The 15,879-nt window shown below is 39.9% G+C and overlaps 1 protein-coding gene across 4 annotated transcripts in view; it reads right to left on the bottom strand.

Annotated features, from left to right (window-relative positions):
- The window catches only part of CNOT2 (CCR4-NOT transcription complex subunit 2), a 159,751-nt gene that overhangs the window by 63,315 nt on the left and 80,557 nt on the right, over positions 1-15,879 (bottom strand). For 2 of the 4 annotated variants that reach the window (XM_084612860.1, XM_084612858.1), the window contains 2 exons: positions 11,048-11,170; positions 2,052-2,108 (listed from right to left, as the gene is read on the bottom strand). In XM_084612860.1, the coding sequence (XP_084468986.1) occupies positions 2,052-2,108; positions 11,048-11,158 (168 nt within the window). In that variant the 5' untranslated portion in view covers positions 11,159-11,170. The remainder of the gene's footprint in view (positions 1-2,051; positions 2,109-11,047; positions 11,171-15,879) is intronic. The other 2 variants (XM_084612861.1, XM_084612859.1) reach the window with 1 other exon arrangement.

Consider the following 15,879-nt stretch of genomic DNA (forward strand, 5'->3'; position numbering starts at 1 on the left):
TGGGGGGGGGGAGAAGAAGGTGCTTTTTCACACCCCTGAGCCACAAAAGTTTTGTGTAGTCCACACTGGTGCTATGTCGGCGAGAGACACTCCCACCAACGCAGCTTATGCTTCTCCCCCAGGTGGAGTAATTATGCCGACGGGAGAGCGGTCTCCCATTGGCACAGCGCATCTTCACCAGATGTAGCGCTGTAGTGTAGACTTGCCCAGTGTAAGCTGTGGTCAATGAACTGCTGCCTCAGTCCAGTACAGTGAACCTAACTCAGAGGAAGAAGTAGGAAAAAAGAGCCTAAACTGCCTCAAATCTTGTAGAATGAGCAAATTTAAATCCACAAATAATATCCAGACCAATGGATAACTAAACATATGAGAAAGGTTGATAATTATCATCTGAGTCAGATATGTACACCAAACACAGGACAATCATTCTGTATCTGTGTTACTTTGTTTCTGTTATTTATCCAGCACAACAGGTACCATTTGAATGACCTAAGTAGATGAATCACAGTTTTAAAGGGAGACAACACTATGTTGACCATTTAACAAAATTAGAAGTCAAGCCAACAAATAAACTAGATCTATCATATTATTCTGGTTTATCTTTCATTTTATTAATAATTCTCCTTTTATATTAATGTAACTTAAAATAGACCACCGCAAAATCTCCCCCAAAATTAGGTTTTATAACAAGCATTTACAAAATGTAAGACCAATAAAACCATTTCTCTAAGTTATTAAAGTTCCAATTAAGAGTTTAAAATAAACATTTACAGTGAAGTATTTGCAATAGTCAAAATATTTATAAGCACTGAGAATTTGAAGTGAAAATAACTATCAACTTCATTATTTAACTTGAGGAAATGTAAGAAATAAACTGCCTAAATAGTGAAAAACAAACTGATTTTTATAATTCCTTCAGTTTTAATAATGTAAGGTGTAAGTGATATCATTAACAAGTTTGTTGTTGTTTTTTTTAAAGTTTAGCATCGCTTTAAAACTCATATATACAATACTAAGGTATACAATATGAATTATTAATCAGACAAGAGATTACTAGAAAATTTGTAATTAGGTATTATGGAAGACGCCATGAGTGATTAAGACTAAACTGATAAAACAGACATTTTAATCAGATTAAGAGACTGGCTGCAGTTTATTAATAGATGAATAATGAAGGTGAAAGAATGAACATTAAACACGTAAATACATTACTAACACAATGCATTACATTCACTATATACTTAAAGAGCCATTTATAATACAGAAGCATGGAAGAGGAGCATGATTGCATGCATGCAATGGAGTCTGGTCCAAAGAACCACTTGAAATTTTAGTACTCATTTGCATTCACCAATTATCTTATACTGTTGGTTTAAAAATAGGTGTGTTAGACATAGCTTTATAGTAAAGAATAGAAACAATTTTGCGGTATATTGAAAGACTTGCATAATGGCTTAACTCTCTTGTAATTAGGCTTGGCAGAATTCAATTTTTATCTTTCTATGATTTCAACAGATATACTGATGTTTCTATTAACCTTTTTTAGATTTTTTATCAAATAGATGTTCACAGTTGTGCAGAACTATGGGTTAAACTTTTTTCTTCTATTTTTATCCATTTAAATTTTCACAATTCTGGGAAATTATGGGGAGGGGAGTTAGACAATTATTTAATGACCGTAGATATATGCAATTCAAAAAATTAAAGTTTTAAAACCACTGAAAACACAAATTGCCATCATCACGTCAGAATATACATAGTAAATATCCTTAAATAGAACTCTGAAGTTCTCAAGCAGCATTTTTCTTAATTTGCCGATCTGTATATTTCTATTCTTACAGATGAAAAGATTTTTTCATTGGTTTGTGTGTTTACAGTGAAAGACCTTTACAGATAAAAATCTAATCCTTCCAAGCCTACTTATAACCTATGTTAAATAAAAATTCTTAAATCAGTAGTTTGCTGATAGTTATAATTCTACCATGAGAAACTGATTTTTCTCCATTTCCTTTACTATATACATTCCAGTTTGTTTAAAAAAAAAAAATTACCTGTAATTTCTTAAAATGTGACTCAGAGATGCATTTTACTTCCTCCCTCTCTGCAAACTGAAGGACAATATAAAGTACAAAACATGAATACCTGTTTTCCTCTCTAGCCAAGTAACACTGGTTTATGTTTACATGCCCAAACTAGATAGGTCAAAAGCAGATATCTTATAGGTAATAAATATAGGTAATACAGTATAAATTCCAAACACTTGGCTCTCCCATCATGCAGTATACATTTATTATGAAAGCAATTATTTTTTAAGTTGTAGCAACTGTTTGATAAACATATTATAAATTGTTACAATGTTGCCACATGTTTTTAACATTATACAATGGATGTTTATATTTGGTCAAGGTAGTTAAGTCCAAAGCAGACGGCAAAGAGATCTCACAAAACTGGGTGACTGGGCAACAACACAGCAGATTAAATTCAAATGTTGATAAATGCAAAGTAATGCACATTGGAAAACATAATCCCAACTATACATACAAAATGATGGGGTCTAAACTACCTGTTACCACTGAAAGAGATCTTGGAGTCATTGTGGATAGTTTTCTGATAACATCTGCTCAATGTTCAGTGGTAGTCAAAAAAGGTAACAACGTTAGGAACCATTAGGAAAAAGTGATAGACAAGACAGAAAATATCATAATGCCGCTATATAAACCCATAGTACGCCCACGTCTTGAATATCGTATACAGATCTGGTCGTCCCATCTCAAAAAATATATATATTGGGATTGGAAAAGGTAAAGAGAGGACAACAAAAATGATTATGGGTATAGAACAGCTTCCATATGAGGCCAAAACTAGAACAGGATTTTAAAAAGAACCTGGTAAGTTCCTGGCAGATAAGTCCATCAGTGGCTATTAGTCAGGATGGACAGGGATGCAATACCATGCTCTGAGTGTCCCTAGCCTCTGTTTGCCAGACACTGGGAGTGCACTTGATTGCCTGTTCTGTTCATTCCCTCTGAAGCACGCCAGCATCGGCCACTGTCGGAAGATAAGATATTGGGCTAGGTCAGTGGCTCTCAAACTTTTGTACTGGTGACCCCTTTCACATAGCAAGCCTCTGAGTGTGACCCCCCCATATAAATTAAAAACACTTTTTAATATGTTTAACACCATTATAAATGCTGGAGGCAAAGCAGGGTTTGGGGTGGAGGCTGACACCTTGCAACCCCCCATGTAATAACCTCACGACCCTCAGTTTGAGAACCTCTGGGCTAGGTGGACCACTGGTCTGACCTGGTATGGCTGTTCTTATGTCCAGCAAGAAATTTCCTCAGACTGTTGTCAAATGATAGCAATGCTCCTTTTCTTCATCTCTTAAAATGTCAATAAAAAGCTTTTTCACCTATAATGAGGTGAATGAAGAGTGTCTCTGATCTCTCACACAGGACAGCAGGCTTCCATCTCCACTGCTTTCTGCATTAGCAATATCATCAGCTATTGTAGGGAAATGGCACTTAAGGTCCGAGTTTTGTATAGTAAGCAGGGGAAATGATTTTGACACAATTTTATTTTAAAATATATTTTTAAGGTTTATGAAAATACACGTCTCTTATTAACATTAAACCTATCATGTTAATCTGATTTTTGCCAGAGATGAACTTTCCACTTTATTCAAATGGATCAAGGCTAGTCATCCATTACTAAATAATTATTTTATCATCTAAATTAATGCTACTAAAACACCCAGTCCTAACCCCACTGTACCTAGTTCCTTGTAATATCAGAGGATTCCATGGGCATGCTTTTGACACACAGCCCTAAATGTAATATCTGAAGTTAAACAGTGAATCTGTCAAATTTTTAGCTAAAAGCCTCTCAAACATTAACTAAAGGCATTTAAGCAAAAGTTTCTCAAGGAAACAATACACTGTTGTTTTATTCATTATCCCAGCAAGTTGCAGCAGAAGGCAGAGATGTCAAACTCTAAGGCTAAACACTATATTCAGCAGCCTGAAAAAAAAATGTCTCCTAAAGACATACTACACAAAAGCCAGTAAGAGTTTCTATCTCCAACCGAGACCTAATATTTGTAATGGATAAAACTTTAAAAATACCAAAATAACTTGTGTTAGAGTACTGTATGTAGCGACAAAATAAAAACATTAACAAATGGAAGATAAGGAACTAAAAATTACTAAGATGATAAATATTTATAATAGAGCTTTGAAAGCATAAACATCTATAAGTGATAGTCATTATTACAAATATGGAGCCCCAAATCTGAATGTGGTCTGTAAGTGCCCCTGCAATACCAATAGTAAAAAAAAAAAAAAAAAAAAAAAAAAAAAAAGAGAAAAAACCCTACAACCCCCAAACCATCCTGTTCCCAACCAAACACTGTCTTTTGATCTCAAAGCAGAATGGCAAAACACAAAAATAAAAGCAACTACATATGAAGGGTATTAAAACTCAGTAAAAGAAGAAAAAGCAGACTTCTGTTGCATACTTCTTTCAACATCCAAAATATAGCAATCCAAAATGGTGGGCTGAACTCCTATCTTTAAATGACAGCAACTCTACATGATCAGGTGGTGTGATGACAACCTCAAACCGCATTTTGCCTCTCAAGATATTACAAGCAAAAGCTTCCAATCAAAGGTATTTACAGTTCAAAATCTTTCTAAGGCCGCTTGCAACAACCTAAAAGTGTGTGGTAGGGAACATTTTCAAAGCTCTGAGACTCCTACTATCACATCAGCAAGAAATTTTTCCCTATCAGATGATGTATGCCAGATGTGGCCTTCCCCCCTCGCCCTCCTTCTGTAATGCAGCTCCTATCCCCATGCAAGAAAAGCTTCTGTCAATTTCTCATGAGTCGCTTTTGAAAAAATGAATTTGATGGTCAGAACAAAACATCAAGCCTTGAGAAGATGAAGCCTGGAAACTATAGAAGAATTCAGATTTTCCAGACAAGACAAATCTAGTGAACTAATCCAAAGATTATGCTGATGTCACTGATTTTCTTTGTTCTGTAGCCTATTTTGTCAAAGGACTGGGAGAGAAAACCAAACACCAAATCATGGAAAAAGCATTTACTGCAAAAACTAATTCACAAAACATGATGTTCTTTCTTTTGTCATTACAGATGCAAACTGACGGAAATAGATTTGTCTGTGAGAAGTGAAATTATTTGCGGTTGAATGGTTATGTTATGGGATGCAATCCAGACCAGTGAAAAGTTGTGTCACTGTTTACCTCAAGTGCATCACAATGCCTTGATTTTGTGGGTGTCGCAGGCAGAGAGCTAGAGTAGCAAGGCACTGACGGTTAGAGGTGACAACTTCATCCACTCTCGTCTGTGAGCCAACATGTAATTAGAACATCAGCCAGTATATTTTTTTCTCCTCAGAAGAGGACAGAGCTCAGAAGAAGAAGATACTTTTCTGACCAAAGCTCACAAAATAATTGGATTCAGAATTATCACCCGTTTGGATGCAGTAGTCACATTGTCAATTCAAATTAGAATCACTTTTGTTTCAAGCAGAATTCTGAGTTGTCAAAAGAAGATCAAGATGCTTGATGCGCTATAAAAATGTATATTCAATTCTTTTGCCAAAGACAATAGTCTACCTTGAGTCACATGTTGACTCTTGTCCAGTGCAATCCATAGCAACAGCATTTATGGGTGTTTTACCCATAGCCGTTCCATTCACCTCAAAAGCACAGGAGGGTCGCTGATGACAGGTGAAATGAGTGAAGATTTACAGACTCCAAGCCATGAACACCCAATATGGAAGAAGAGGAGAAGGATTAGATGACTGGAGTGGAGTCTGATCTATGAAACCACTGCACTATACATGAAGTCAACAGACACAGTGAATTAAGATTGTCCAGGTTCTGGGTGGGCAGGTGAGTCACTGAACTACATATGGAATTCTTCCACAACAGAAGATCTCAACTCTGGTTATCTAGAACTGAACTTCCTAGTGAGAATCTAGGTAGACTCTGATATATCCTTTTTCTACACTACAGAGTTTTGTCAACAAAGGAGGTGTACACACTGCAATGCGCCTTCCATCAACAAACTCTCCTGCTTTGCTGACAAAATAACACCATCTTGACAAAAGGCATAGAGCTTTTTGCAGCAACGTTATATCGACAAAGTGTGAGTGTAGACATCACGCTTGGTTATGTTCCAATAAATGGCCTACAGGAGGTGTCCCACAATGCCCATCCTGACCACTCTGGTCAGCAGTTCGAACTCCGCTGCCCTGCACAAAGGTACACAGACGTCTGCCCTTCCCCCTTTAATGGCCTGGGAATTTTTGAAATTCCACTTCCTGTTTGCTCGGAGTGGACACTTCACATCGCATCTTCCCATCTGACCAGGGCGGCTCCACACAGCAAACGCTCTCCGCTTGGAGCACACCTGAGTTGTTGGATCTGCTGGCACTGTGGAGAGAAGAGGCTGTGCAGTTCCAGCTCCGCTCCAGCTATAGAACTTCGATACCTATGGTCAGATTTCTCGTGGCATGATGGATAAAGGCTATGAACAGGACAGGCAGCAGTGCCGTGCACAGATAAAAATAGCTGAGGCAGGTGTACCAGAAAGCAAGGGAGTCAAACTGTCGCCCTGATGCTGCACCAAAGACCTGCCACTTCTATAAAGGAGCTGGATGCCATCCTCAGTGGAGACCCCACTGCCACCGCCAAGAGCCCTGTGGATACTTCGGCAGGGCTGGAGTCAGTGGACTCAACCCCAAGGACGAAGTCATGGACAAGGAGGTCGAGTTGGAGGACAATGTGAAGCACACAGCAGGATCGTCCAGTGATGAGGCAAAGCAGGACCTCTTTTCCACTTCGGAGGGATCTCGCCTGTCCCAGCAGTCCATCTCTGGCATGCATGATGCAGGACAGAAGAGCTCTGATCAGTTGAGTTGATGCTGCTCAGTTATATGAGGCAGAGTTGTCCTTTGCTTTGCATATTCTTGAAGTGGGTGAAGGAATAGAAATGTAAACGACTAGCTGTGTTTGTGTGTGCTTCACATTCCCTGCTGTGCAGCTAAACAGTGCGGCAGAACAGTGTGTTAATGCACACACAGGTTTTACAGGAATCCTGCAGAGAGATCTCTAGGAAAAACTTTTCTGCAGATACTCGCCAATCCTCTGCCGAAGGTTCCATGGCAGAGCCGCTTTGTTCCTTCCCCTGTTGTAGGAAACTTTCCCATGCCAATCAGCAACCACTTATGCAGGGACCAAAGCGGTACACAGGCGAGCAGCTTAGGGACCCGGTCTGAAGCCGCACGGATGAAGGAGATGCACTCTTGCATCCTTGCTTACCATCAGGAGTGAGATATCAGCTTCAACGGCCCCCGTCTGTGGAAAATGGTGGCAGCGTTTACAATATTGTTCCAAGTTGCCTGCAGTGTTACCCTTAAAAAACCACCTAGACTCTTTGCCCCATCTTGAGCACCCCTTTCCTCCCCCCCAGGCCGAAATCACCATGTTTAGGGCATTCGCTGAGCTGTGTGCTTGCTAAGGGACAGTGAGAAACTGATTCATTTAAAAATGCACATCTTTTACTACAATGATTCGATGCTAGGAGTGCATTAAATCATGCTTCTGTTTATTGTTCCTTGTTCTTCTGCAGATGTGGCCTTCAGGGGATCCTCCCTACACACCAGCAGATAAGGAAGTGACCAAGGAGGAGCAAGGACGACATGTTTCGAGAGGTGTTCCAACCCCCAGAGGCCAGAAAACAAGAACATAGGGTGTGGAGAGAAACTTTAAAAGAAAATTATAAAACAGGCAGGACAGAAAGGAGAGCCAGGAGTGAATTTTAATGGGGCAGGTGGAGATGATCAGAGTGATGGAGGAGCAAATGGAGATGTTGAAGTCCCTAATCACGCTGCAGGCAGAATACATGCATGCTCCCCTTCTCTTCCCCTCCCACAAACCGATACAGAACTGCTTTTAAAGCCCTCCCCAAACTCCTCCCACACATTCCTTGCAACTTCCAAGAACGTCTCAGTACCCCATTCATGCCACCACTTCGGACAGCTTCCAAAATGATAGCTGGACTAACACAGCTGTAAGAGCCTATGCTGCCTTTCACTGTTATCTCCCTTCCCACGAAGCCTTGTGTGTGTGTTATTAATTGGTATTTAATAAAAACACTCTCTGAAAGATAACCAAATCTTTCGTTGTCTCCTACATATGGTGGTTGCTGCTGGAATTAATACAATGGCAATTTGATCATTTGCTGACTACAGGAACCATCAAAATTTCCATGCAAGGTGGCAAGTTACCAAAGCATGGCAGAGTGCTGTATAGAAAGACACATTACTGTTGCTCTTTGTCAAAATGGTGCCTCAAAGCCTCCATGATTCGAATAGCACCCCCTTGTGCCCCTCTAATAGCCCTGGTATCTAGCTGCTCAAAATCAGTTGCCAGGCAATCAACCTCCATGCTCCACTCCAGAGGAAACTTTTCACCCTTAGCCTCACAAATATTATGGAGCACACAGTAGGTTGCTATGGACATGGGAATATTTTCCTCATTTAAATTTAATCTGCCATAAAGGCAGGGCCAGCATGTTGTTTAATCTGCCAAAGGCACGTTGTATGGTCATTCTGCACCTGCTCAGCCCATTGTTGAAGCGCTCCTTGCTGCTGTCCAGGTTTCCCATGTGAGGCTTCATGAGTCATGGGAGTAAGGGGTATGCTGGGTCTCAGAATCACTATGGGCATTTCAACATTCCCCCACTGGAATCTTCTGGTCTGGAAAAAAAGTCCCTGCTTGCAGTTTTCTGTACACTCCAGTGCTCCTGAAGATACGTGCATCAAGCACCTTCCTGGACCACTCCGCGTTGATGTCAGTGAAACACCCCCGGTAATCCACAAACACCAGCAATACCATAAAGAAGTACCCCTTTCTATTAATATCCTCCATCACAAGATGGTCCAGGGCCAAAATTGGGACATGCCTGCCATTTATTGCCCCGCCACAGTTATGGAATCCCATTGCCACAAAGCCATCCACTATTTCACACACGTTGTCAAGAGTCACAGTCCTTTCGTAGCAGGATGTGACTAATGGCCCTGCACACTTGTGTTAATGCAGTCCCAACAGTGGACTTCCCAACTCCAAACTGATTTGTGACTGACCAGCCGCAGTCTGAAGTTGACAGCTTCCACACAGCAATCACCATGCGCGTCTCCATTGAGAGGGCAAGCTCCGCACACAGTTCCAGTAAGGTGGCTTTCCGCATCTGAAAGCTCTGCGGCCACTGCTCATCATCCCAGACCTGCATAACAATGCAATCCCACCACTCAGTGCTTTGTTCCGGAGCCCAAAAGCAATGGTGCACCATGTGCAGCTGCTCTGTGAATGCCAAAAGTAATCTGGTGTTGCTTCTTTCCATGGTACACAACAGGTCAGGCACCTCTGATTCCTGTTCAGATTGGATGCTCATGATATACTGCATGACCAGCCGTTATCTGTTCATAACAGTGACCACAACAGTAGAGAGCAATGCAAGATCCATCTTTTCAGACAGAGATAGAGGGCGCACAGTAAACAGGGGCCATTGAAAGATGCTGCAAAATGCAGTCAGAAGCCCATGGAATGATGGGACAGAAAAATTTGTGTAATTCGACGCTGAGCGAACACCCATGATGCCCTGAGATCCACTCCACCTTCCCACAACTCCTAGCAGCAGAAGGTGGTAAGTAGCACAGTGGAATAGTTAACCACAGTCCACTGCTCTCACTATCAATGCTAGAGCACCAATTGTGGATGCTCTCTGCCAACAGAAAGAGCATCGGCATAACTGGAGTTGACAAAACACTGTAGTGTAGGCAAGGCTCTCAAATACTCTTAGAATCTCTTGAACTACTTGTGGTGCTGTTTGTTGCCCAGACACTTGCATTAAGTCATCCAATTATAAGACAAGACTTCAGGTGCCCTTCCCTTCGTTTTGCTGCTTTCACCTTGGTAAAGTCTTAGTGTTGAAGCTAGCTTAAATGGCAAACCAGACCACCACTATAGTGACAGCTGTTATATAAATAGTTAGCTAGAGGCAGAAAATATAGTTTTGCATCTAGAGTATGCGTTTTAAACATGGTCTAGAACCCTTCCTTTACTAAAACGTAATGGGGAAAAAGCTCTCCGTTTACTACTTGAAAAAAACTCTAAATAGCCTGACTGTTGAAAGGAAATATATAGTGACAGTGCTTCAGAAGTGTCAAGTCAAACAATTCCTTAAAGCAGTAAAGGAATGTTACCCTCTCAAAAGGATATACCTTGCTGGAATAGGAGGCAATCATGGGAAAAGTGTTCTAACAAACTACTATAGACCTTTATGTTTTGCATAATCATACTAAGTCCTCAATTTTGAGTTTTCTAGAAGAACTTTGTTCTTCTACATGCTTCTGAACTTTTAGAATCCCCCTGCCTTGTGGGGTGGAGGTGGGGGAAGGAATAATATAGTTTATTTTTTCCCAGTAGATTTGAGGAATCTTTTTTGCATCCTAATCCTCAATTTAATTCTCGATTTTATGGGAGACAGAAGCTAGTGAGTCCTATGCATATTTGGCCACGAAGGAGTCAGGTGTCTGGTAGCACCTGTGAAAGAAGGAGTCCCTTTTATTTAGAGAATAAGCAATGCTTCAACAATGGGCAGGAAACACAACATCAGGGACAAAAAAGAAAGGAATGTTCTTGTGCAATGGCCAGGGCTGGACATGCTCCTAATCCTTCTCAAATAGCTGAATTTGAAAAGTAGATCCAGTCCATCCATCTAGGACTTTTTTGGGAACTAAACTACCTTTATCTCTAGCTGAGAAACTATGAGTAGGGCACTGAAGCAGTTCATTTGAACTACCTGTGAGGCCCACACACCAACTAATTTACATAGGCTACAGCTTAAAGGAATACCCTTGAGTATAGGACATTCTGTCCTTATTTCAATTTCATCCATCTTGTTATGAGATTAATCCATTATTAAAGGGCAAAATATTATGTTTGCTCATCTTACATCTTTTTCCGACCGATGTGGGAACATTGAAGACTGGCTGTAGTACATGTTTTCATCGTGGTAGTCACTGTCGACCCCCTCTACAAACTTCTTTCTTGAAGCACCAAACATGCTGTTTGTCACCTAAAATGATAAGAAAAATGATTACACTCTATACACAGTAGCTTTCCAAAGAAGCAAAAGGGATAAGGCAATTTGTATATTAACAGTCACTTTTAAAAAAAAAAATACAGTTTGTGTTGTTACATATTTTTATGCTATTATGCAGCACTGTTATGCTAGAGAAATACTTCTGTACTACAGAATGGCATAAACATTTCATGGGCATATTCTACTACTAAAAGCTAAGTTTTGATTGACACCTAAATAAATAAGGAAATACTGTCATCCCTCTTACTGGATTACTATGATATTTCAAGATCCCTTAAAACCCAAAAGCAAAAGCATTACATTAATTTTATATTAACAGAACTCCAGAGCAAAGGCGCAAAAGCATACATTATGTTGTGGAACATGGGGAGACTTCTTTTAAATCAGTGTACTTCTGCATATAAAGCTTTTGTTTGCTTTCAGCAAAGTTTCAGAATACCAGGTAAGCATTTCAATGCAATGATAAAAAAAATTATACCTGCTAATGTGGAAATTTCTATAGAATGAAAAAAGTCCTGGTTAGAAATGTGAACTTCAGTGCCTCATTCTCAGATATTTCTGATACTCTGTAGTAGTCATTTTGATTTCTGGTTCTAGGAACTCAAGAATAGTTTTGACAAAGTAAAAGATTACAAAGCCACACTTATTTGGGGAGCTGGTAGGAACCCTTATATTTAGGTTGTTTAACACTTTCCATTCTAAAGGATTTTTGCACCCTTTTCTTGGAGAAGTATTAACACATACATGCTTGCAGTCAGTCTTTGATATTCACCAACGTCTCAGGCTGTAAACATTCCTTTTTTCTTTGTCCCATAAGATTCCATTCAGATTTAGCAAAATTGTCAAAAATATTTAGTTGCTATTTCCTCTCCCTTGCTTTCCTTCGACCTCTGGAAAATTTTGGTAGCGTCTCAAAACCGCTGAACGTTCTAAAAACTCCAGCTCAAGCCACTGCCAGAGCAGCAGCACCATCACCATCACCACACTTTACTGGCAATACCTGGAAGCTGCCAGAGCCAGTGCAGCAAGGGGTGGGGTAGAGTTGATTGTGAGAGAGCTGGGTTTGGCTTCCCATGCCAATCCCTCCCACCGCCCAAAGTGCGCAGGAGAGCTCTGACCTCTTGGGGGTGGCATGGGAGGACAAACTAGGCCAGACATACCCAGACCCAGAATATGGCTTCAGTGTCTCATTCCCCCACGCTATGGGATAAAAATCCTTCTTCTGCCAGCTACTGAAGTTATACCTATAGCTCAAGCGGTGAAGTCTGTGCCAAAGACTCAGGCTTCAAATTCTGCTGACGATGCACGATGCAGAGATTGTCAGTTACATATAACAGACAGATACCTACTTTTACTTTTGTCCTTTAAAAAACAACCACCTAGGAAATTATATACAAAAAAGTTAAGAATGTTATTTGGGTTTCAAATTAAAGCATTTGTTAGGAAACGCCAGATTTACTTCTGAATGAGAAAGAACATTTTCTACTGTCTCTCTGCAGATTGTTCACTGCAATATTACAGTGAGAGCCTAAAAGATGAAAAATAGCTTGTGTGAAGAAGAGAATAACTATCACTTGTGGAGGCTGGCTACAAATGTAGAGCAATGCTCACTGGCACATATTTTGTCAAATCAGAGTCGTCATAACACAGGTGTGTATACCTGAAAGCACCAGAAAACTGAGCAACTATTAGAAATATCCTTGCAAAAGAAAGAAGGTCTGAGAGCAAGTGGGGCTTTACCCACCATGGTGGAGCTAAAGATAAAAAACTCACTTGCTCATTCTTGAGCCCCAAGAACCATCAGAAAAAGTTAACCAGAAAGATTACTTCCCCATTGCGCTGCAGTGCCTGGTAGACCACAGAGCCCAGTCAGCTACAAGTGCATGATAGACAAACTCAAGAACTCTGGCTCCTCTGAGAAGAGGCAGAAAGAAAGACTCCCCATCAGATACCAAATAAATTAACAGGGAAAGCAGGGTACTTCATCCCTCATCCTGTCTATTTTGGTTTTCCCTTGGCTAATGAACTCATCTCGGAATCACACCAACAGAATCAAGTGTCACTTTGGTTAAGTGTGAATCTGAATGGCTGAAGGTGAGGCAGAGATGACATCTAACGTGTAATGGCAGTACTATATCCACATTGTTATTTCAGTGAGCTACACTTCGCACAATAGCTTCTGAAGGCATGAATGAAGAGGCAGAAAGTGCCATTAGACTTGTCTACAAAGAAAACTCAAGGGATTCCAGAGTCTAGCATTCTGTAAGCTGGAAAGTTAACATAATGAATGCCAATATTTTGTGACTGCAGCAGCAAAGTGTAGGAAAACACTGATATACACATAGCAGCTGAGGAAAAACTAAGGAGTATATTAGATGCATTTTGTCACCAGCTTCCTGATTATGCATATTGATTATTTCATCATACTTCTACTGTGCGGGAGGGCGGGAGAAATGGAGCATGATAGGATTTCCGACCACCACTAAAGCACAGCCAACCTTTGGGCCCATGATTTGGGAGGGAACTAGAAATGTAGAGAGAGAATAATCATTTTTAAAATACAAATGAAAGCTGTGTTTCTAGCCCTTTTCCCAGCTAATGTAGTCTTGAAAATGAAACCAATGTAAGAGGACCACTAGGGTTAAAAGGTACAGGCAGCTAGAACAGTGTAAATCAATTGCAGCCACCGTGGCCGCATGCAGCCCACAGCAGATTTTTTTTGCAGCCACAACAACCTCCAAAGCATGGGCAGAGATTGGGGGGCATAATTCTGCCACAGAATTAATGTTATAGCAGTCTCGGATGATGACCCAGCACATGTTGTTAAGTGTTTAAGAACACTTTCATTGCAGATTTGAGAAAACGCAAAGAAAGTACCAATGTGAGATTTTTAAAGATAGCTACAGCACTCGACCCAAGGTTTAAGAATCTGAAGTGCCTTCCAAAATCTGAGAGGCACGAGGTGTGGAGCATGCTTTCAGAAGTCTTAAAAGAGCAACATTCTGATGCAGAAACTACAGAACCTGAACCACCAAAATAAACAAACAAACAAATTAAAAAAAAAATCAACCTTCTGCTGGTGGCATCTGACTAAGATAATGAAAATGAACATGTGTCGATCCACACTGCTTTGGACTGTTATCAAGCAGAACCTGTCATCAGCATGGGCGCATGCCCCCTGGAATGGTGGTTGAAGCATGAAGAGACACATGAATCTTTAGCGCATCCAGCATGTAAATATCTTGTGACTCCAGCTACAACAGTGCCATGAGAACGCCTGTTTTCACTTTCAGGTGACATTGTAAACAAGAAGCGGGCAGCATTATCTCCTGCAAATGTAAACAAACTTGTTTGTCTGAGCGATTGGTAGAACAAGAAGTAGGATTGAGTGGACTTGCAGGCTCTAAAATTTTAACATTTTATTTTTGAATGTGGGTTTTTTTACATAATTCTACATTTGCAAGTTCAACTTTCCTGATAAAGAGACTGCACTATAGTACTTGTATTAGGTGAATTGAAAAATACTATTTTTTCTGTTTTCTTACAGTGCAAATACTTGTAATCAAAAATAAATATAAAGTAAGCACTTTACACTTTGTATTCTGTGTTATAATTGAAATCAATATATTTGAAAATGTAGAAAACATCCAAAAATATTTAATTAAATGGTATTCTATTGTAGTTTAACAGTGCAATTAATAGTGATTAATTCTTTTAAACGCGTGACAGCCCTACTATAAATTAAAACACCATAACCACCACCACCATCACATATTTATTTGTTTGTCTGAATATATTCAGGGTCACTCAGATTTTATTGATGATGTAAATATTTCAATTGGAAAGTTGACATTAGAATGCCAATTTCAGCCTGTGAATGAAAAAGTAAGTATTCTAAAAGTTAAAAGGGAAGTGATAAAAACATCAAGGTTCTTGTCCTGGCTGACAGTTTAAAAAAGTTATAAAACTGTCTAGAAGCCTACAGGACAATGGGTGAAGACACTGGTGCCTGAAGTGCAAGAGAGGCGTGGCAAGTGCTACATGTAGAATAGGAAAGTTGGAGGAGTTGTGATCCATTAGGGAGCTTGGCTTCCTAGGATCTAGGAATTTCTGGAGAACAGCCAGAACAAGATTCCATATGAAACTGGCTAGCTCACCTTACTTTTCAGTTTTTAAATACTAAATGCATTAGGCATTTCTTTCTCATTCTAACTGTTGTAAACGTGAAATCTGATCAATACTGCTCAACAACAGTTGACCAGTAGTTAGAGTTTACCAATAATCAGTATATAATTTTTCTGACGTAACATGCCTAAAGATAAAAGTAAGTTATAGGAAAGAAGTGATTGAATGGACTCAGTAATGAAAATAGTTAATTCTTCTGAAGTAAAATGTAAGTGTTGTCAAGAGCTAATTAGCAAGATTAAAAATAATTTGTAATCATCTCAGGTAGCGTAAACACTCCTGTCTCCAGGACATGATCCTTTGGGTTTTCTGCATGTCTGGCCTCCCAGTAACTGTCAATAATTCAGACTGGCTTGCTGAATTGCTTGCTCATCAGGACTGAGTTCAACTCCTGATATAAGTGGAAAGTGATTCAGGTGGCCCTGAGATAAAAGTATTATACTAAACATTATTGTACCATATTCACCCCCTCAACACTGTCATAGCATCACCAAGTG

The sequence above is a fragment of the Lepidochelys olivacea genome (genome assembly GCF_965140295.1).
Source record: "Lepidochelys olivacea isolate rLepOli2 genome assembly, chromosome: 1".
In the NCBI taxonomy this organism is placed as follows: domain Eukaryota; kingdom Metazoa; phylum Chordata; order Testudines; family Cheloniidae; genus Lepidochelys; species Lepidochelys olivacea.